The sequence below is a fragment of the Strix aluco genome, chromosome 20, assembly GCF_031877795.1.
Source record: "Strix aluco isolate bStrAlu1 chromosome 20, bStrAlu1.hap1, whole genome shotgun sequence".
In the NCBI taxonomy this organism is placed as follows: Eukaryota; Metazoa; Chordata; class Aves; order Strigiformes; family Strigidae; genus Strix; species Strix aluco.
This window is the reverse complement of record NC_133950.1, coordinates 3555886-3579438: the sequence shown is the minus strand read 5'-3', so window position 1 is coordinate 3579438 and position 23553 is coordinate 3555886. Positions and strand designations below refer to the sequence as shown.

General features: G+C 43.9%; 1 protein-coding gene across 1 annotated transcript; it reads left to right on the top strand.

Annotated features, from left to right (window-relative positions):
- Positions 1 to 456: 456 nt before the first annotated feature.
- Positions 457 to 15832, top strand: LOC141932719 (ankyrin repeat and MYND domain-containing protein 1-like). The gene is given in 16 exon segments (XM_074846713.1): positions 457 to 480; positions 693 to 839; positions 3229 to 3469; positions 3472 to 3664; positions 4377 to 4593; positions 5374 to 5538; positions 6573 to 6631; positions 8079 to 8161; positions 8199 to 8269; positions 8746 to 8821; positions 8824 to 8885; positions 11191 to 11350; positions 12052 to 12161; positions 13956 to 14087; positions 14949 to 15062; positions 15821 to 15832. Coding segments are annotated over 16 exon segments (1866 nt in total).
- The last annotated feature ends 7721 nt before the right edge of the window (positions 15833 to 23553 follow it).

Sequence of the window (23553 nt, the reverse complement as noted above, 5' to 3'; positions counted from 1 at the left end):
ATAAATGATGATAACATTTCAGTCAAGAACAGTCAGATGAGCAGGTTGGTAGCTAAGGTTTTCTTCACTGAAGAGATGGGGTTATGGACAACCTTTTGACTTGGCATCTGCACTTTCAAATCCAGCACTACGTTTACCTATGATACAAAATTTTGTCAGTGCTTTCTACTCAAGGGTAGTGCGAGTTTTGGAGTAGCAGTCATCTTCTAAGCAAGTGGTGTGTAAAGGTTTAATAATCCAGTCGCTTCACTTGCATCCGACAATTGAGAACTTCATGGTTCTGCTGATTTCAAAACAAAATTGAATGCAGAATGCTAAATGTGTATTGGCATACTGCTCTTTATGAAAGCGGCTGAACTAGATGTTGGTTTAGCCTGTGTCATTTGCCAATGAATCCGAGGATATGAACGCTGAGATAAATCTGCTGAAGTAATCTGAAGTACTGATTGCTACGTGATGGAAGAGCTTCTAGAGAAATTGGTAAAATCCTGTCTGAGTTTTGAAGACAGTGACAAAAATGGGAGTTGAGACTGTGCCCAGTCTTTCTTAACTGTGTAACAGATTCCCCCTCTTCATGTGCCAGTTTCCTTCACATTGTTAGTCCCGCTCTGTTGCCGTAAGGAGGCGATTTCACTTACTTCTGTCCTGTCAGTTGTATCATTCTTGTTGTCTCACCCTCTTTTGGATTACAGAGATACGTGGGACAGTTCTATGTGGACCGCTGCCATGGCAAGGGGATTTGCTACTGGCCCAGTGGTTCCAAATTGACAGGTGCTTTTTATCTTGGCCATATAGAAGGCTATGGGACCCTGGAATGGAAGGATGGCAAAAAATTTCAGGTAACTGGAAAAATGCTGTGCTAATACTGTGATTTCCTTGCCTTTCAAAGTCAGAATAAGTACAGGAAAACTTGAGTGTGGGTTTTTTCAAGCAACTCCCTTAATATTTTGATTCTTTAGAGCAAAATCATCATGCTTTGATCTCCAGTGAGTTAGGGTGCTCTTTTCAACAGTGTAGCTTCTGCTGTACTCAACTTTTGCATGAGGAAATATTGAAAATAATCATAGAATCATAGAATCATTTAGGTTGGAAAAGACCCTTAAGATCATCAGGTCCAACTGTTAACCTAACACTACCAACTCCACCACTAAACCGTGTCCCTAAGGGCCACATCTACACTCTTTTAAATACTTCCAGCCACTCCTCCCCAAGCCTGTAGTGCTGCTGGGGGTTGTTGTGGCCCAAGGGCAGCACCCGGCATTTGGCCTTACTGAAACTCCTCCAGTTGGCCTCAGCCCATCGCTCCAGCCTGTCCAGGTCTCTCTGCAGAGCCTCCCTACCCTTGAGCAGACAACATTCCCACCCAACTGGGTGTTGTCTGCAAACTGACTGAGGGGGCCCTCGATCCCCTTGTCCAGATCATTAAGATCTAGAACTGAACTGGCTCCAGTACTGAGCCCTGGGGTACACCAGCTGTGACTGGCTGCCAACTAGGTTTAACTCCAATCACCACCACTCTTTGGGCTCAGCCATCCAGTGAAGAGTACACCCATCCAAGCCATTAGCAGCCAATTTCTCCAGGAGAATGCTGAGGGCAATGGTGTCAAAGACATTACCTGAAGTCCAGGTAAACACCATCCACAGCCTTTCCTTCATCCACTAAGCAAGTCATCTTGTCACAGGAGATCAGGTTAGTCAAGCAGGACCTGCCTTTTCATAAACCTATGCTGACTGGGCCTGATTTGTCCTGTATGTGCCGTGTGATGGCACTCAGGATGATCCACTCCATAACTGACCCCGGCACTGAGGTCAGACTTGACAAGCCTGTAATTCCTCAGATCCTCCTTCCAGCTCTGTGATGTGATACCATCTGTCCAGAACTAAAAATCTGATGCCTGGAAAAGCTTCTTATTCTAGTACCTAACATACAAGATTTCAGTATTTATTCTCCTTTGATGAAGAGCTTATTAGTTAGACAGTACTCTCAAAGGGCATATTAGGATGCCAGCTTCATTTTAAGAAACTGTGGAGATAGCAACCTGAAGTGTCCACGTAGTTGTCTGTTCTTCATCATTTTCCAACCTGATGTTGCTAGTAGAAGCTGGAAATCTTGTTTTCTAAGAGCTTGCAGTGTTCTGTTTTCTTAGAAGGTATATCCAAAGAGTCCTCAGCGTAGGGGAACACTGCTCACCCATTCCTACTGATCCCTGGTTATCTCTGCAATTCATCAAATAATCTAAAACATATAGAGAAACAACATAACAGTCTTTGCATTGAGGAGGTGATCAACAAGAACATAGCATTCTTGCTGAATGTTGACAATGTGGCACTAATTATGGATTTAGGAGAGTTTTAATCTGGGCATATGATGTGTAATCTGGAGCTAGGGGAAAAATAGAGAAGCTTCAGATCATAACCATACTCAGAATTTTATTCTCACCAGTGGTAGCACTAGTTTTGTCCCACTCCTTTATCTTTGTAGCTGAACAGCTCAATGTGAATTTGCTAATTTTTGCTCCAAATAGGTGTTTTGAGGTTGTGATAGCTTAGTGTGAACCTGTCTTGGACCATATGTGTGATCCAGATATGCATGAATCTGCTTAAATTTGGTATTGCTCGTACCTTACCTACCATGGCTAAACTAGGATACCCTTATAGGAAGACTAAAACTCCTGTCCTGTAGTGCTTTATTTGCTACTGAGACTCTTCTGTTGGCACATCTTGTCATGCTTGCAAGGCTGAAGATATCCTAAATCTAGTTACCATTGTAAGAAAAGAAATAATCTGCCTTTTCCAGATTCTGTGTTTGTGTGTCAGATATGTTTGTTTTGATTAGGTAGGAAAATCTAACCAAAAATCTGTCCTGGCCTGAAAGACAGCAGCATGGCTAATGAATCTAATACTGGTCACACTAAAATGAAAAGAGAATCTTGCTCAGGCCCTAAAATCATCAGGAAGTTTCATCTGAACATTACATCCCACCGTAGTTAAATTTAGGGCCTTTCATTGTCCTTGTGCTTGGAAGATTTGTGTTTGCTATTATATGGACCAAAGTGAATAAATAGAAAGCTTTGCTGTTCAGATTGGCTTCAGCAATTATTGTTCTGTTAATAGAGTGTGGACCAGTAAGTCCAGAACCAGCCAGATTAGTTTAAATAGAAACTACACTTTAATTGTACAACTTGTTTGATCTCTGACTGATACTAATGAGTTTACTTGTTTCTTAAGGGGCTGTACAAACCTGATGAGTGATTTGGACCAGGGATTGAGAGCTATCCAGATGGCTGTCAGGACATTGGCTTGTGGCTCAGGGATCATCTAATTAAACCGTGTACTGAAGTACCTGTTTGGTTTTCTCTCTTGGATTATCCAGCACACTACAGATACTTTGATGACAATTCTCGAAAGAAGTATATTTCAGTTGAGGAAGACCCTTTTCTCCTTAGCTATAAACGTCTCCCTTTTGATGATAAGATATTTTCCCTGAAGGAATGGTTGCATATTCTTGTAACACAGATGATCTTACTTTGACTCGCTTCTTCCTGGAAGAGTGTGATGCTTTGTATTTTCAGAACACCCCAAAGCTGCCTGAGGAGGACCATTGGCCTGTTGCAAATGTAACCCCTCTGCTAGTTAGAATGCAGATGCATGTTTATAAGCACAGGTAACTGTTGATGATTTGTTTATTATGTATGGATTTTTAGAAATTGTTATCCATGGGTGTTCGTTATTTTCAGGTTTATGTTGCAGGATAAAAGCTGCACTCCAGACTGGTTTTTATGGCCTTGAAATTACAAGTTGCCAGTGAGGATTTTTTTTTTTTTTAAAAAGAAACAAACAACATATTCATCTCTCAATTCACAAATTTTACTCCTTTAAGTTAAACATCGGTTTTGTTCTGATTACACCTATAAAAATAGTCTTATTACTCATTAACATGTCAGAGTTTCTGCAAGTCCAGTTTTTAAAGAAATTAGGCAAGGGCTGTAGAGACCTGTTCAGACCTTCCCTATTCTGAGAGTGTAGTGTCTTGTGTAGAGGTAGAAATATGGAGAAGCATAGTGCCAGATTTCTGAATGCACTGAAAATCTGGCAAGTGATCCCTTATTGTGCTTGTCTTGACTCTTGTTCTCTTTCAAGGCTATACAAAACATGCTGCAGCAAGTCTACAGCTAGTGGAACTGCCACCTGCACGTCAGTTTTTATGTAGCTCAGCATTTGTATGTGGAGATGCTCTTTGGGCCTGCAGAGTATTTCCTTATTTGCTGTCTTGATAGGAACACAAGCTACATATGCATATTTTATAGTCATAGTTAAAGCAGGTGATGGAAATTAAACCATAAACAAATGTGCTGCACTTCTTACTCCTTTTCTAGGCACTGTCAAATGGAGTTCGCTTCAGATGTCAACCTCATTCTCAGTGGAGCCCGCAGTACTTATGGGCCTCCAGGCCCCAGGGAACTTGCCTCAGAGCAGCTAATTCAGAAGGCAGCAAGAGGAGACTATGATGGGGTCTCTGCAGTTCTGAGGAGTGGGCTTGCTCATCCAGACATAGCTGACAAACATGGATACACAGCACTTGCTGCTGCTGCTGTAAGACTCTAAGCATGACTCTTCACCACATGATGAGAACATTCCTGCTATAGTGGGCTGAATTAAATTTTTCTCTTGTTTCATTACATAGTGTGAAAGATATGTTAGTAAACAGGAAAAACAGAAAAGTGGTGTGGCATGAGTAGTGTCTGTAATGACTGGTAACATGCCAAACCCCACAGTAAATAAATATCTAAAAGAAGCTCTTCAGTAAATATTAGAGATGATTTCAAATGTCAGGTCTGATTTCAGGTTATGATTATGCAGTGGACTAGATCTATGTTCCTGGCTGTGACTGTGCCCTTACTATTTTTCCTCCTAGCTGAAATCAGAGAGAGTTGTTTCGTTGCTGCTGAAAAGTGGTGGTGGCTAGAAACAACTTCAGTTTCTGTAGGAGGGGGGTGAAGTCCTGTCCCCCTCTGCCTTTTTATTCATGCCCTTTTCAGCTACCTCAGTACTTGGCATTCATTGTAAATAGCTAGCAAAATCTAGATAATAATTTAGAACACTGTATTTCTCCTGTAGCCATCTCAGTCACTTTTAGTCTCTTTCTGTGAACTCCTGAACTCCTGTGAAATCCAGTAGTTAAAAATTAGCTGAAAACTGCATGTTCTGAACCCAGTAAGTCATGGTTCAGTATTGTGTTCCTATTTTGTGTGAAATACAAATTTGAATTAGCTAAACAGTGTAGAGCTTTAAAACTGTGTTGTTAATTCTTTCTATGTCAAAAGCTAGAGGTGTGTACATATATGTGCAAGTATGGATGTTTCCCCTCTACAGGTTCATTCCCACAATGATGTTGTCAATCTTCTTCTTGATAATGGAGCTGATGTGAATAAGTGTAGTGATGAAGGATTATCTGCTCTCTCCATGTGCTTTATTCTCTTTTATCCTGAAGAATCCTTTAAGGGTAATATTGCTGAGAGAAGCTTGCACAGTTACAAGGTTCGTTTACTTCTAATCTAAAATGACAGGCTCATAATGTATTATTTCCTCAAGCTGTAAGCTTGCTTTTTAAATTTACTGTGTATACTCCCTAGGAAAAAGTCAGAACTTTTATGCATTTTGCACTCTGAGGGTGCAGCATGATCTCTGCTCTCAATCTCTCTGACTCAAAGGACCAAGCTCCAGTGCAGTTACAAGCTTACTCTGCAATTGAAATAAGGCACTGCATCAATAGCAGAGATGTGGGGCTGTGCTGGCCAGGTGTTTAGCACAATGAAGATGCAGTGGAACAGTTGATGGGACGTACAAAAGCATAAGTAGAACAATAGGATGTAGGTGATTCTCCTGGTACTGTGCAATCCTGCTGGCGTCATGGATGTGGCTTACTCACCATTGTACAAAGCAATTGTACTGTCAGAAGTCTGCTGACCCTTGGGGAGTGCTCTCAAAGGAAGAGTCATATCCCTGGCCTTCCTCCTGCCACAAAGAGAAACACCTGCTCTGGACTTCCTATGCAGGGACACAATATACATTTTGTAGAGAGGGGATCTTTCTGTGTTGGTTTGTGTCTGTCACAGCCTCTGAGGTTCCACAAGAGAAGTGTACATTGCTTTCATTTCTCCTCTGAGTTGAATATGCACCAAGATTTGGAAACATCAGCCTTGTAGATCCTAGTTCCATATTCTCATGCAAACTAATGCAGGTTGAAAATCTGTAACTGTCTTATTTCAGCATTTTTTTTCCTTCTAAATTAGGTGATGTATACTGGAAGAAACTTTTAACTTTTCTAAACATGTTTTAGACAGGATGGAAATAGAACAAGAAAAATATTCTCTTATTTTAAGATTAAAACCCCCCCCGCAAAACCTTAGTTACAAATGACTTCTAAATTATTGCCCTAACAGTTGTTAACAAAATTTCATTATCATTTTATGCTGTGCTGTGTTACTGCTCTGATGTGTTAATATTCTGAGTCATGCATTGGAAGATTTTTTAGTTTTTGTAACCTCTTTTTTTTTTTTTAAATCTTTAAGTGGAATGAACAATCAGAATCCTCAGAAACAGTCAGTGTGGCTGAAGGCATAATCTCAGAGTAAGTCTCATGCACTATAAATGGGAGACCAACTCTCATAAACCCTTTTGTATAAAGAAGGTAACAGTATTTCACATATTTCACAGAATTGTGCATCCATTGCAGGGAAAGATATTTTTGTGTTTAATGGCCAAATCTTGTTTTCATGCCAGTAGAAGCCACTCATTGTTTATACACTCCAAGGTAACTCATGTCAGCAGTGGGCAAAGGTTGCAGCTGAAAAGTGCAGTTCAAGCAAAGGTTGTCATACTTGAACAACACAAGATTTCTTGTTAGCAGAGTATGAAAAGCTGCTAAATATGCAATGGACACTTGGAGTGTAGTGTAGTCATGAGGAAGGAGAATATATTCACTTTATTTCTTGAAGTCTTGACTACATATGAACTTGATAGTTGTCTTCTGCAAGTGTCTGTTTGGCAGTGGCAACTGAAATGTAGTCCAACTATTTTGCCTTTGTGGCTCTGAAAGGGCCACATTTTGCTTTTGGCTTTGCTTACAGAGCAGTCACCAAAGATGATGAAATTTTTGTGTTGGGTTTTATGGCAGTGTTGGTCATTTTGATATCTTAAAACTCTCAAACTGGAAGTTTTTGGCTGGCCTTCTTGCCTTCATCCCTTACATTTTACTTTTGTGGCACATCCTCCCGCCTCCCATGATTCTTGTCTGAAATATTGTGCATATTGCATGTTGTTCATTGGAATATAATGATCCATTGAATGCAGGGCTTGTGGGTAAAGCTGAGTTAATACCGTGTGTGAAAATGTGAGTGTCTGCTGAGAACACTTCGTGATGGAGTTCATGGGTGATTTCCAACTACTGTTTACCCTTTTTCTTTTTTCTGTTTTTTTGGTGGTGACAGATATTTTTTTAGGGGGTGTGTATGGATAGTTTGCCTCCATGGAAATGCAGATGGCACATGGAATATACTGTCCTAGTCTAGCATAGCTCATGTTCCAGCTTTTGTTTAAGGAAAATACTGCCTTTGGTTTTGTGGGATTGCATGAATGAGATGTGATTGAGGAAAGAACCTTCCAAGGAGTCTTCGATGGCAGGAGGAAGGAGTCTGTTTCTTTCACTAAACAAGTCTAAGACTAAATGTTTGCAAGTTGCACACGAGTGACTGGTGGAGATGCAGGGAACCTTGCCTAGCTTTGCCTGTCTGTTACCATGCAAGGGCTTTTCATAACAACAGGGACTGGTTTTGAGTGACACTCCTTTAGTTTAGAGGGCTGAGATACAGTGGCAGTGCTGTCCCCTCTTCAGGTCATAATGTTGTTGCCATGGTGGTGTAGGGCAGTTGTGATGCAGCCCTAAAGACTGCCATGTCTTCCCTCTGCTAAGTGAGTTTTCATGTCTGTTACCTGGGAGTCATTTTAGTCCACCAGCTTTTAGAGTTTCCTTGGAAGGTGCTAATATGCTATTCTGATATTTTCCATGTCAATTCTAGACGACAGAAGAGATGGGAAACAATCCAACTGCTGCTTCGTAGAGGTGCAGATGCCAATGCGTCATGGGTCCCACCACACCTCTGTTCTTTGCTGTTGACCAGCTTGACCAGCTTGACCAGCTGTGGATGCAGAAGCAGTGAAACTCCTCTTAGAAAGGGGAGCCAGGACTGATGTGCGGCTTCCATCCAAGGTTTTACTGGATTATAATTCATAATGTGGGATTCTAGATGTGTACTGCAGCTTCAGTGCCCTACTGTAAAATATCCTGCATGTCTGCATCAGCTTTAGAATGGCCAGAAAGCTGTTTAAAGCAATTATCCTGTTCAAAGATACTATTTTTTAATAGAAAGAGCTCAAGGCTCCTTACTCTCCAAGTATTTTTTTTCTTACCATGTTTCCTGGTTGCCAAGCTTGTGAGTGACTGGGGAATACTTGTGAAGCTGCTCCTCAAGCTGGTAATAGCTGTTGTGATATTTAGTAGGTTTGGTGTCCGGGACCTTTAGTGTTTCACAGTCCTGTAACTCTATACTCTAGGTTTATGGTGGCTGTTTGTGAGGCACAGCATGTGGGAAGAGCGAGCTTGGATTATGCTTTGAAAAATATTTAGCACTATTTAAGTGTTGCTTGTGATAAACAGGAGTCTTAATGCTATGTTTATGTTTTCAGTTAGGGGGGTTAACTCCTCTCCACATAGCTGTGTCAATTCCTGGGGAGGAAGGAGTCCAGATAACACAATACTTCCTGATTCTGTCCCAGATCTTAATGCAAGGGCAGAAGATGGAAATGAGATATATGGTCCAGACAAGGTATGTTGCTTTTTGAGCTCATCTTCTTTCAACTGTTGAAATTCAGATTCCACGGAACCTAAGCAGGAAGTTGAGATTCCTGTCTGCTTGATTTCACAGTGAAATCTTTGCATTCCACTGAAAGCTTCTTTAAAAAAAAAACAAAAAACAACCCAGCAGCCACTTGAGGGCTATAGTATTGGGTTGCAGTAAACATATCCATCTGGGTTTGGTGCTCCACAACATTTGGCTATCATGCCTTATATAAGGCAGAGTTTAGAAGTCTCTTGTGTGTAGTCCACTGAAATGCCTGAAGATATGACTGCAGAAACAGATTCATCTGTGGTGGAACTTGCTTGTTTCATCCCCACGGACTTGGCCTAATACTTCCTTTCTTTATTTATTTCTCTTTTCCTTGAACTTGGCTGTCTCTGCTAGATTCCTGCAGCATTTGCTGTGCCTTCAGGTTGCAGAAGATCAGCCTAGCAGTAGACTTTTTTGGTAGTATAGCACTTTCTAGTTAGAGTTGCCATTTTTGCTGATAATTCGCTACTGCTGATAGAGCTATACCAGCCATATGTGCTTCTTCTGGCATTTGTTACCTGAGAAATTACTTTAAGTTGTAGTAACAAAATCATGTAGCCACAGAACAGTTGAAAGATTGGAAAGGACCTCTGATGATTGTGTAGTACAATACCCCTGCTGAAAGCAGGATCAGTTATAACAGGTTGCTCAGGATCTAGGCCAATTAGGTTTTGAGTATCTCTAAGGGTGGAGACTTTACAACTTCCCTGGGCAACCTGTTCCAGTGGCAACACTTCTCCTAATGCAACCCAATGCTGTTGACCTTCTTTGCTGCAGGGGCACACCGCTGGTTTATGTTCAACTTGTCCACCAAGACCTCCAGGTCCTGTTCTAGAAGTTTTTTCCCATCTGCATGTACTGGTGCCTGGAGTTATTCTTCCCTAGGTGCAGGGAATACAACAATTTCCTTTTGTTGAATTTAATAAAATTCCTCTCTGTCCAGTTCTCCAGCCTGTCCAGGTCTCTCTGAAAAGCAGCACAACCATGTGGTGCATTAAACCACACTTCCCCATTTTCTATCGTCTGTGTACTTGCTGAGGGTGTGCTGTGTCCCAGCATTGAGGTCATTAGTGAAGACATTAAATATTATTGGCCCCAGTGTCTGCCCCTGTGGTACAGCACAGCTGGACTTTGTGCTGCTGGTCACAACCCATGATCCTCCTCACTGTCCATTTGTTTAGTCCAAACTTCTTCAGCTTGTCTATGAGGGTGTTATGGGAGACAGCATTGAAAGCCTTGCTAAAGTCAAGGTAAACTACATTCACTGCTTTCCCATCTTTCACCAAACTGGCCATCTTATGCTAGAAGGCTATCAGGTTTGTCAGGCATGATTTCTCCTTTGCAAATACATGCTGACTGCTTCCAGTCACCTTCTCATCTGTAGTATGTCTGGAGACGGCTTCTCAGAAGATTTTTCCATCAGTTCCATAAGCTAAGGTGAGGCTGACCAGCTTGTAGTTCCCTGGTTCTTCCTTCCATTTTGCCAGAAATGCAAAGAAATTCCTCAGAAACCTCCCCTGCTCACCATGACCATTCAGAGGTAACCAGAGTGGTCTTGCAATGATACTGGCTGGCTCCCCAGCATACCATCAGGTCCTAATCAGTTAAAAAAGAAGTTGGCTTATGTAACTAGACTGATGAAATTTATCTGGTCATGACAAGGACTAAGGTGATTGCAGGACAGGGAGATTTAGATGGCTTTATCAGTTTGTATTTTAGTACTTTGTCCTTAAGTATTAAACAGGAGAACTTAAAAACTATTTATCAACAGGACTTAGTTACAGAATGCCCAGACACAGATTTATGTTCTCAAATATCACTTCTGTTTTTTATATTGATCTGGTGACCCTATATTCATAGACATAAATGAATGACGTGAATGAGCTTGACTCAAGGCAAGCCCTTTGTATCTGAAAGCTTGCTTCTTCCCTCCACTCCCTTCACTGTATCGTTTGGCCCAGTAAAAGTTATTAGCATATATCTCTCAAATTTGACTTCCATAGATTTCTCCAGTGGTTTTATTAAACTTCTTAGTGTGCAGTGTGAAAGCAGTCTGGCAGATGAGACCTGAATGTAGAGAAGAAAGTAGAAAAAGGGTGGCAGTTGCTTTTGTGGGGCTGAACAACAAGTCTTGTCCATGATTGAGATCCAGACCAATGGGTGACCAGGCAGGTTTATTTTCTGTTAACTTGTCTTTAAGCTGTGTTGTAAATGTGGACATCATTTTGCTTAGATTCCTCAGCATCAAGCCAGAGGAGCCAACTTGAGAGGTGCTGTCACTCTGCAACTGAGAAATGAAGCAGGACCACCACAAGAGTACTTTTCCTCCTATAGTGGTCCTGTCACTGAAGAAGGTGGAAGGAGTGCGTTGCATATTGCATGCGAAAGAGAGGATAACAGTGAGGTAAAGATGATAGCACCTGAGGCTCTGCTCACAGGGAGTAGTTCTAAGATAATCTCAAATGACATAACTTGGTGGTGAAGACATTTCATTCCTCTAAGCAGCTGATTGAATACCAGAAATAAACTCTTTTTCTACTGACCTATTAGTGTTGTAGTGATTAAAAATCTATGAGCACTCGAGGAAAAAATGTTTCTTAAATCTTTGGAGTTCTGTTTGACGAGAGAAGCTCCTTTAGTCGAGTTTCCATTGGTTAATTGGCCATTAACTTAATCATCCACAAGGCCAATTTGAAGTTAGACGGCCTTAGTTTTGGCATGCACTAACCTCTGTGCACTTGATTTTGTACTATAGTAACATTCTTCTAGCAGATTTGGGATGTATACAGTTGGAGAAAAGTATTTGAGAGAGGAGACCTACTTCTTCAGAAGCAAACCTATACATTCATTCTGATGGCAGGATTAATGAGATTTGATAATCTGGTTGTGAAGAGGTATAACATGTATAACACCACTATGCTTGGGGTTTTCAGTCATGAGGGAGTAGATGTCTATTTTTACTATTAATATAGTTTAGGTGAAAGGTTTGAATGTCTTTTATGCTGCTCATTTTATTAATTATACTGTTATTATTACATTTAATATTAAAAAGTTAACTTTATTGTGATCTAACTCTACCTTTTTCCACTGCACTTGCCTACAAAACATGCCAGGGATGTTATCCTCCTCCTTTTAATGCATCACGCAAACCCAAACACATTGTGGAGTGGCCATTCACCACTTTCCTTAGCAATTGCCAGTGGGAATGACTTGGTGAGCATCTTTAAGTTCCTTCATATTTTGGGATGTACTTCTTCATTCATGTCTGCCTTCTCTGATGACAGCCAAATGACATAATGTATGGTTCTTGCAATCATACACTCTTAGTGAAAATAATAAAGTTTTTACTTTTATTTCAAACCTATGAATGTTTCATGAGCCGAACTAGAGGAGTACTAAAGGACAATAGTATGAGGTAGCCAGAAATATTTGTGTGGGACTCAGAAAGGACTAACATTTGGAGAACTGTGTTCATTTTATGAATCACAAGAACATTCAGTTCTCTTACAGGCTGCCTCCCTACCTGGAGCAACCCAATCAAACACCAGAAGACTTGCTTCTGGGTATAAGACAAAAGTGTAGCCATTGATGGTAAGAATTATGCTGTTCTGTGAAAAGATTAATGATCAGTCGTAGAAAGGATTTGGTTGTAACGAGGCTCAGCACTCCACAGATGAGGCTTATAGGTCACACAGTAGAATTCAGTGTGTGAAGTTAGCACCTGTCTTCCTGAGCAGGGGATGGGCTCCCTTCTGCCCACACTGGGCCCATAAGAGCAGGTCCACAGAAGATATGCAGCCAAAGCAGGTGATGAAGCAGATATGTCTGCAGTACTCCTGAATAGAGCTCGGTGTGGCCAGGCTCCTGGCTCATCTTTGTGGAAAGCAAGGCAGGAGAATAATGGGGTGAGAGTGGCACCCTGACTCCCCATGGAGTTCAGCTCTTGTGCAGCCAGCACACCAGGCCATGGCAAGAACACTTGTAAGGGGCAAATGTGACTGATTGCAGCCTAGCGGTCCAGATAGACTGAAAGGGGCAGGGTTGGAGTGTGATTTCTGCTTCCCTGTTTCCTTTTCTCCAGTACAAAAGCACACAAATAATCCAGAGAAGCATTGTTTTGGAAACACAGCTATGTGCAAAGCTAGGGGGAAACCCTTTTTAGTATCTTTGATGAAATCAACATTCGACCTTTTGTTCTGTCACTACAAAATTTATACTTTTCATAGGACAAATGGTAGGACATAATAGGAAATACCTGTTATGTGTTGTTATTCTTTAACTATATTCCTTCACTGAAAGGATATCAAATATCTATAAAAAAAACCCTGGATGCAATATAATATGGAGCCAGAGTGTGGCCTATGAAAGGGATTATAATAGAAGTGGCTACAACTGTATACAAAATTAAATAGATTCGGTATCAAGTGTTTGAACCTGAACCTTTTTCCTTACACCATCTTCATAATTTTTAAGACAGTTTTGGTATTTTTCAGGGCAAAAGTGGGGTTTTGCAACACAAAAAAATTTAAATTTCATGGTGTTGAATGATATGAAAAATCCTATATCCAACATCTTCTACTGCTTCTCCCACTTTCTCAGAGGCTAATGTCTGATGAACTAATGATCTAACAGGCTGCAATTGATCAACAACTAATCCTTATCTTTGTGGTAAAACATTTTTTTAAAAAAATACACTGTATGAATCAGACCAGGTGATTTTTAAAGCTACCCTCTCATGTCTTTGATACTGCTGTTTGGTCAAGTATTCCATGGTGACATTATGATTCATGCTAAAAGAAGTGAAAACTACTGTCTGATGGACTAAATTTTTGTGTGCAACTGAAGCTATGACAAATACTAGCAGATACTCCAAGTGTGCTGTGGTAAATACTGTAAAGCTCTAGGGTCTTGATTGATCTGGCTATGCTCCCACTTTCCTGCTGTAGAACAGTCAATAATGGCTTCTCCGGTCCCTAATTTGTCACATTTGTGTATGCACGTTTGCAGGCAGTGGTTGAACTCCTCAAACATGGGGCTGACCCAAATCTGCCGTTAAGTGGAGCAGTAAGAAGTGCCCTCTGTGCAGCTGTCAGTACAGCGTATGAACAGCAGAGAACGACAGCACAAAGGATTGCTTTGGTGAGATAACATCTGGCTGTTGGTTTTTTAAACTTCAGAAAAATAGTGATTTTTGTCAGGTGCATTGAGTCCCCTTTCTCTTTAATGGATAAGCTGATTTTTTTTCCCAGAACAGTTAATTCATGTCTATTCTAAAAACTGTTTGTTTCTGTCTTGAGAAACAGGGGTTTTGTGTGGAAATTAATTTTCATGTTTGAATAAAGAGGATGATAACCTGCTTGTGTAGAAGAGGAAAAACTACATTAAAGTCAAATGGGATGGTTGTAGTGGCCATAGCCCTGTCAAATCTGACTGTTATGTTTATAAACACAAGCAGGGAAGGGAGATGCATTGTGTTTGGTTGTTATTGTAAAGTGGTCAGTACCACTTGTGACGAGTGCACTTTCTCATCTGTGATGAGGTCAATGGCAGCGTTTGGCCTTGTGAAAATTGGAGCTTTTCTCCTTAAGCCAGGGAGCACAGGGCTGATCTCATTCAGAGTGCAGGTGAAGAAGGCTGTAGCTGTGGGGTCTGGGAGCAATTTCCCCAGCTGGGTTCTGTTCTGCCCCCTCCCTCACTAGCTGTCCCTGCTTCACTTGTTGCTGCAAGATATCCAGAATATTCACTTGTTGCTGAGATATCCAGAAACAAATAGCAATTGCTTGCAAGAAGGTTTTACTTACAAAATGCATTTAGATTTGACAATTCATCATCACCTCTAAAGGGACAGAAGAAATGTGTGGTTTGGTGCACAAAATAGAGGTTCTCACAAATAGAGGTTAAGCTCTGATGCTCAGTCCTGTCTCTCTAGCTGTGGTGTAAATGCAATTTTCTGGGAAGGTTTTCTTTTTGCTTGGATGTGTAATGATTTGATTTCTTCAGGTTGATAAGCTGCTTGAAGCTGGCGCAGATATCCTTGCACCAGTTACTCTTAGAGAAGGACAGAGAAAAGCTGTGGGAACAGTTGTTGACTATGCCTATTATAAATATTATCAGGTATGACTTCACTTCCCATATCTGAAAGTACTGTGCATTTGCATCCATTGAAATACATGGCCTGTTGCATCCTTATGAATTGTCTAGGGCCTTCTTCAGAAACTTTCATGGAAAACTGCTTTTTCTCTTCATTTGTTATGAGACTCAGTTCAGTACCAAATGAAACATTAATCACTTAAAGTCTGAATACCTCTAATAGTTTTGCCTGTGAAGGCAATCCTTGCTGTCACATATTATAGTAAGGTTCCAATCATAGCCAGATTGGAAAGAGTTCCTCATAATCTTAAACCCAGGCATTAAAACTGAAAGTAATATGTGTTTCCATGAGGCTTCAATCAAATCAGGAGAAGTTATTATGGGTTATATATTATGGTAATTTTAGATCAATCTAGCTATGATTTAGATCCAATCAAGCTATGATTGGACATTATTGATCAAACTTTAAAACAATGGATTTCCTAAATAAAATATATATTTAAATAAAACACACATTAAAATATGTATAATGTATTGTATATTATATATTGTATATAAACCAACTAAAATATGTATTTACTAAACAAATACATGGATTTACTAAAGTAGTCTTTAATCATTTATTAACCCCTTATAAAAAGAATCTTACTGTGAAATATAACTAATAAATTTCTGCCTGATGCTTTTTTTTCTGGATATATTTTTTTAAAAAAACTTCTAAAAGGCCTGGGATTTTGTGACAGTTCTAATTAGGACTAATGTAAGATTCTTTTTTTTTATAGCTTTCTTATTAACAAGAAAATTTACATGATAAGCAGATTGTTTATCTCTGGAACATAAACAGTAGTTCTTCTGAAAAGAAAAAAGTAGTGGTGCACCTTGTTCATGGAGCAGCCTGCTTAGAGCTGATTATTGCATCCCACGCTAATGTTCTATGTAGACATTAAGTTGTGATTTCTTTGCTTGCAATCGCAGCTGATCCTCAAACAGGAAAACAAATTAAGCAGTTTATAGCTGTAATCACAGGTCAAACTTGATTACCACACTCCAGGTACCTTACTTACTTTCCTGCCTTGCTCTGGACTTTTGTCTGTACTCTCCTTGCTGGCACTCGCTACAGGGAAGCAGTATGGGGAACTGAGGAACATAATAGTGGACAAGCAGTGCCCTCTAGCTGTCTTTTCATTTCCAAGAAACTTTTTGGTGCTTCCAGAAGTGCTGGGAGAGAAGCACTCTGCAAGATGAGGACAGCTTCTAAGTACAAGGTCCTGCACCAGGGTCAGGGTAACCCCCAGTATCGATACAGGCTGGGGGTGAAGGGATTGAGGGCAGCCCTGTGGAGAAGAACTTGGTGGATGAAAAGCTGGACATGAACTGACAATGTGTGCTCGCAGCCCAGAAAGCCAACTGTACCCTGGGCTGCATCAAGAGCAGTGTGGCCAGCAGGTCCAGGGAGGGGATTCTGCCCTCTCCTCTGCCTCATGAGACCCCCCTGCAGTGCTGTGGCCCGCTCTGGGGCCCCCAGCACAGGAAAGGCAAGGACCTGTGCGATGGTTTAGGCCCTGCCGGGGTCTGAGACCACGCGGCCGCTGCCCCTCCCCCACAAAGGGAGTGAAATACAAAGCCCCAAGACTGAAATAAGGAAAGGTTTAATACAACAGTGCAATAGCAACACAACAAACAACAACAATAACAGTAATAGTGATAGCAATTAACAGAGCAAAATAGCTACCAAATACAGCAGTGAGAGGAGCAGATGTACAAAACCCACATGTGCACCGCGCTCCCGCGCCAGGAAAAATGTGACCTGCCAGAATGTGACGTCCGCATGGTATCTGAATAACCCGGCTAGAGCTCCCCCCGCCACTGCTGGGGAAACTTAACCCTATCCTGGTTAAACCAGGACATAATCCACCCCTTTATTCTATACCATGTGCGTCACATCCAGCTGCCACTTAGCAATTAGCATTGACAAGGAAAAATTAACAAAAACACAGTATAGCTCACGGTGTGTTTTCACCCACAATCAAGTCCCCTTGTGGTATGCATCAGACCTCTCCATCCTTTTGCATCACCCACCAGGTGCACCCAGGTCCTTGAGCAAAAACAATCCCGTGGATGGGTTTGCCTTTGCCCGGTGCAGGACTAACCCAGACCATTTTTCCCAGCAGGTCCCTCATGCATACCACAGGGACTCTATCCCCGTCCACAACACGTGGAAGTTTTGACTGAGCCGGGCCAGCTCGATTGGCAGATCCTCTTGTGTTGACTAACCAAGTGGCCTTTGCCAGATGTGTGTCCCAGTGTTTGAAGGTTCCACCCCCCATTGCCCTCAATGTAGTTTTTAACAGTCCATTGTAGCGCTCGATCTTCCCAGAGGCTGGTGCGTGGTAGGGGATGTGGTAGACCCACTCGATGCCATGTTCTTCTGCCCAGGCATCTATGAGGTTATTTCGGAAGTGAGTCCCATTGTCCGACTCAATCCTCTCTGGGGTGCCGTGTTAACACAGGACTCGCTCTTCAAGGCCCAGGATGGTATTTCGGGCGGTGGCGTGGGACACTGGATAAGTTTCGAGCCACCCAGTGGTTGCTTCCACCATTGTGAGCACGTGGCGCTTGCCTCGGCGGGTCTGTGGCAGTGTGATGTAGTCGATCTGCCAGGCCTCTCCATATTTATATTTCATCCATCGATCTTCATTCCGCTGGGGCTTCACCCGTTTGGCTTGTTTGATTGCAGCACACGTCTCACATCTGTGGATGATCTCTGCGATGGTGTCAATGGTGAGGTCCACCCCTCGATCTCGAGCCCACCTATATGTTGCATCTCTGCCTTGGTGGCCCGAGGTCTCATGGGCCCACCGGGCTATGAACAGTTCACCTTTACGCTGCCAGTCCAAGTCCACCTGAGCCACCTCGATCTTAGCAGCTTGGTCCGCCTGCTGGTTATGTTGATATTCATCAGTGGCTCGACTCTTGGGTATATGGGCGTCCACATGGCGCACCTTCACAACGAGGTTCTCCACCCGGGCTGCAATGTCCTGCCATACTTCAGCGGCCCAGATGGGTCTGCCCTTGCGTTGCCAGTTGTTCTGTTTCCATTGCTGCAACCACATCCACAGGGCACTTGCCATCACCCACGAGTCAGTGTAGATATAGAGCCTCAGCCACTTTTCTCGCTCAGCAATCTCCAAAGCCAATTGGATGGCTTTCACCTCTGTGAACTGGCTCGATTCACCTTGTCCCTCAGCAGCTTCAGTGGTTTCTCGTGTGGGATGCCACACTGCAGCCTTCCATCGTTGATGTTTTCCCACAATGCGGCAAGACCCATCAGTGAACAGGGCATATTGTTTTTCTTCCTCTGGCAGCTCGTTATATGGTGGGGCCTCCTCAGCACGTTTCAGTTCCTGTTCTGGTGACATCCCAGAATCTTTGCTCTCTGGCCAGTTTGTGATCACCTCCACTATTCCTGGGTGGTTGGGGTTCCCTGTTCGAGACCGTTGTGTTATCAACGCAACCCATTTACTCCACGTGGCATCTGTTCGTGGTGTGTAGAGGAAACCTTTCCTTTGAACGTCCATCCCAGCACCGGCAGTCGGGGTGCCAGGAGGAGCTGTGTCTCAGTGCCAACCACTTCTGAGGCAGCCCAAACTCCTTCGTACACTGCCAGTATCTCCTTCTCAGTCAGGGTATAGTTAGCTTCAGAGCCTTTGTATCCCTGGCTCCAAAAGCCTAGAGGTCGGCCTTGGGATTCCCCAGGTGCTCTCTGCCAAAGGCTCCAGGAAAGGCCATTCTCCCTGGCTGCAGTGTAGAGCACGTTCTTAACCTCCTGCCCTGCCCGAGGGCCACTGCCTGGGTAACCTGCTTAATTTGTTCAAAGGCTTGTTGTTGCTCAGGGCCCCATTCAAAATCGTTCCTATTGCGGGTTACGTGGTAGAGAGGGCTCACAATCAGGGTGTGGTTTGGGATGTGCATCCTCCAGAACCCCACAGCGCCCAGGAAAGACTGAGTCTCCTTTTTAGTGGTTGGTGGGGCCATGGCTGTTATCTTGTTTATCACCTCCATTGGGATGTGGTGACGCCCATCTTGCCATTTTATTCCTAGGACCTGAATCTCCCTTCCAGGCCCCTTAACTTTCTGTCGCTTGATGGCAAAACCAGCCTTCAGGAGGATTTCAATTATCTTCTTTCCTTTCTCAAAGACTTCCTCAGCTGTGTCCCCCCATACAATGATATCGTCAATGAACTGCAGGTGTTCCGGAGCCCCACCTTTCTCCAGGGCAGTATGGACCAGTCTATGGCAAATGGTGGAGCTGTGTTTCCACCCCTGGGGCAATCGATTCCAGGTGTACTGGATACCCCTCCAAGTGAACGCAAACTGTGGCTTGCACTCTGGTGCTATTGGGATGGAGAAGAACACGTTAGCGATGTCAGTCGTGGCGTACCACTTGGCTGCCTTCGACTCCAGCTCATACTGGAGCTCTAGCATGTCTGGCACTGCAGCACTCATCGCTGGCGTAACTTCATTCAGGCCACGGTAGTCCACGGTCAGTCTCCATTCGCCATTAGGCTTTCTCACTGGCCATATAGGGCTGTTGAAAGGTGAATGAGTCTTGCTGATCACCTTCTGGCTTTCTAGTCGATGGATCAGCTGATGGATGGGGAGCACGGAATCTTGGTTAGTGCGGTACTGCCACCGGTGCACCGTCTTTGTAGCAGTTGGCACTCGCTGCTCTTCAACCTTAAGCAACCCCACCACCGAGGGGTCCTCTGAGAGGTCGGGTAAGGTGGACTATTGCTCAACCTCCTCCAGGGCAGCTATACCAAAGGCCCACGGGTACCCTTTTGGGTCTTTAAAGTACTGTCTCCTGAGGTAGTCTATACCTAGGATGCACGGGGCATCTGGGCCAGTCACAATGGGGTGCTTATGCCAGTCCTTCCCAGTTAAGCTTACTTCAGCTTCTAATAGGGTCAGCTGTTGGGATCCCCCTGTCACTCCGGAGATGCAGATGGGTTCAACCCCACTGTGGCTTGATGGCATCAGGGTGCACTGTGCACCAGTATCTACCAAGGCCTTATATTCTTGTGGGTCTGATGTGCCAGGCCATCGGATCCACACCTTCCAGTAAATCCGATTATCCCTTTCCTCCACCTGGCTGGAGGCAGGGCCCCTCTAATCCTGCTCAGCATCACTCACTTGTTCTAAGAGTGACTCCTGCAAGAATGACTCACTGGTCCCCTCAAGAGGGTCAGGCATAACGTTGGCCATTCTATTCTGTCTGGGGGATTTCCGACTGGACACTGGAGCCGCGTTTGTCTTGGAAGACTCCCCTTTCATGGTGGTCTTCCCTTTCAGCTGCTGTACTCATGCAGCTAGGGCGGGAGTGGGCTGTCCATCCCACCTCCCCATGTTCTCCCCATGGTCGCAGAGGAAGAACCACAGGTGTGTACCTTCCACTGCCCTTCTCTTGGGTGGGGAAATGTCTGCTCCTAATGGCTGAGACATCGGCCCATGCAGGTGGAATGTAGGACATGTCCTCTTCCACTTTCTGGAGCCTCTGAGACAGTTCCTCTACAGCTGAAACCCAGGCATGTTGGGAGGAAGGGAGACTTCCCTCATATTGCCGGAACTGGCCAATCACTTCGTCCATTGTTTGAGTCTGGGTGTCTCACCACCAGGACGCTACTGCTAATGCTTTGGAATGTGCTTCTGGTGCACTTTGCAGGAACTTCTGCCACATCAACTGTGTGCAGGGGGCCTGATCTGGATGCATTGGTGACCGCTCATCATTCAGATCACCATAAACCGTATCAAACACAGCCAATTCCCTGAGGTTCTGAATGCCATTCTCCATGTTGGTCCACTTGCCTAACCGACATAGGACATCATCCTTGTAGGGGTACCTCTCCCTCACACTGAGCAGGAGTCGCCTCCAAAAGCTGAGGGTTTGAGTCTGTTTCCCTATCGCTTTGTCAATGCCAGCCTCCCTGGACAAAGATCCCAGCTGCTTGGCCTCTCTCCCTTCCAGTTCCAAAACACCAGCTCCACTATCCCAGCATCGGAGCAGCCAGGTGAAAATCTGCTCGCCTGGAAGGCGGCTGAAATCCTTCCGCATATCTCTCAACTCACTCAGGGATAGAGATCGGATGATTATCTCCGGCTCTTCCTCCTGCGCTCGCGATGGGCCTGGCTCATCATCACCCTGTACACTGCAAGGGGATTTTTTGGTATATTTGGTTTTCCATATCAGGGCGACTGGTACTGGCACTGCTTGTCCCTCTGGCCCAGCTGCTGGGCTGGTGGAGGTGACTGGTACTGGCACTGCCTGTCCCCCTGGCCCAGCTGCTGTACCAGTAGGTTCACTTCCAGATCCTGCAGCCCTTTCTCCCCCTTGAGGGCAGTGAACAGCGTTAAAGATGACACGGGAGACATGGGCAAGCCCCCAGCACATCGCAGCAATTTGTGTCTCCCAGGGTTTGTCAGATTGGCAACACACCTTTTCCAAACACTCCACCTATCAGGAGGCCTATCAGGACTCTGCATTTGTTCAGGAGTGAAATCCCAAAACGTTGGGGGTGACCACTGACTCAGGCACTTGCCCATCTTTTCCCACACACCTTGCCACTCATAACTATCTGCCCTCGGGGCAGGTTTCCAGGTGGTGCTATTGTTGGAGAAGTACCACATGGCCCAAAACAAGATCTGGCAGACATTGAGAAAGCATTGTGCCGCAAGCACACTGGCCTGGGTGCTCCAGGGATAGCTGAAACTCTCAAAAACCAAGAGAATCTCTTCCCCTGGCTCACCCATAGAGGGGGTGAGACCCCTAACAAAGGCCCAGGCAGCAAACAGGTACTGGTTCACCCCCACAAGCAGTGATACAAGCACATTATAAGCAGCCTGCAGCCAGTACAGCAAAACAAGACCCTTGAGACATTTCCCACCAATAACAAACCCCAGACTGGGAGCACACAGTGGGTATAAGGATTAATCCAGCCCCACCACACAAGCAAGCTGGCCAGCATTGCAAATGTTCCTTATCAAACAATACAAGTCAAACCAGAAAAAATGCACCTAACAGATTGCTCTAACACACCTTCTCCTTTTGTCCTTATCTCAACCCTCTCGTGCCCCACGTTGGGCGCCAAAAAGGCTGTGGTGGTTTAGACCCTGCCGGGACCCGAGACCACACTGCCGCTGCCCCTCCCCCACCCTCGGACCGGACGGGGCAGGGAGTGAAATACAAACCCCGGGGTTGAGATAAGGAGAGGTTTAATACAACAGTGTAACAGCAACAAACCGAACAACAACAAGAACAAGAACAATAACAGTGATAACAATGAACAGAACAAGAGATATACTGCACAGATACAGCAGTGAGGGGACCAACCGAACAAAGGACGTCTCTGCTCTTCCCGCACTTGGGCGCCCGGACCTGACGTCAGCATGGTATTGAATAACCCGGCTAGAGCTCCCTCCCCACTGCTGGGGAAACTTAACCCTATCCTAGCTGAGCCAGGACAACTTTTCAGTGAGATTGAGAGTAAATCCATCTTGCAGGGTTTGGAAGAACTGTGGAATATCATCCATCAGGAATGCTTGACCAGAAGGAAGTGGGTTAGAGAAATGGATGAATCCCTCCTGAAGGTTGAAAAGAGTTGAGCTGATAAAGTGAGCTGTAGTCTTAATAGCTGTTAATAAGCATAAGGTGATTATTTTCTGATAATTCTGGGTGCAGAGAGTAGCTTGCTTCCACAGGAGTGGAAACTCATTGGTGGGGCAGCTGAGGCACAGACTCTCCAGAAGTCCAGAAGGAAAAAGAGATTTTATTGTTACAACAGTACATACTTATGCTCTCGGATGCTGTCGGTAAAGCTCTTAGTTCATAGTCAACAAATCAGCAATTAGACAGCTATCAACCTTTTCTCCTATCAGCATCAGACCACTCTAACACGCGCTGTGCAGACCAATCACCCTCTCGTTCACGCGCTGTTCTCATGGCAGTAACTTCTCACAGTTCAGTACTTTTCCACAGCTCAGTGTTGCAGCTGTCCATTGTTTTTCCCTGCCACCTTGGCACAACACAGCAGTTTCTGATCTTTCTTCCAAGGCCTGTTTTTCATCAAAGCCTAGCTATTTCTCAGAGGCTGTGCGAGGCTGACAGGCCAATGTCTCCCACACATTGGACATCACAGTAAACGTTCAGATAAAAAAATAAGGATTTCCATGAGGAAATCCTTGCTGCTTTGTCCTTGCAGGCAAACAAAATCTGTCTGTGATACTTGTGTCAGTTTGTCCTGTCTTTGTAACGTAGACATGATGATAGGTCCAACCGTATCACCAGTAACTTTTCTGTTTGAGTAGTTATGAATGTGAGAGACGAGAAACCAGGCCTGTGAGAAACTAAGAAAAACAGCCTGAGAAAGCAAAAGTTGAGGCTGATCAAAGAAATGCCTCAAACACTTGCAAGACAAAACTATGAGTCACAGGGTGCATTCTGTGGAGGTCGAAGCTGATA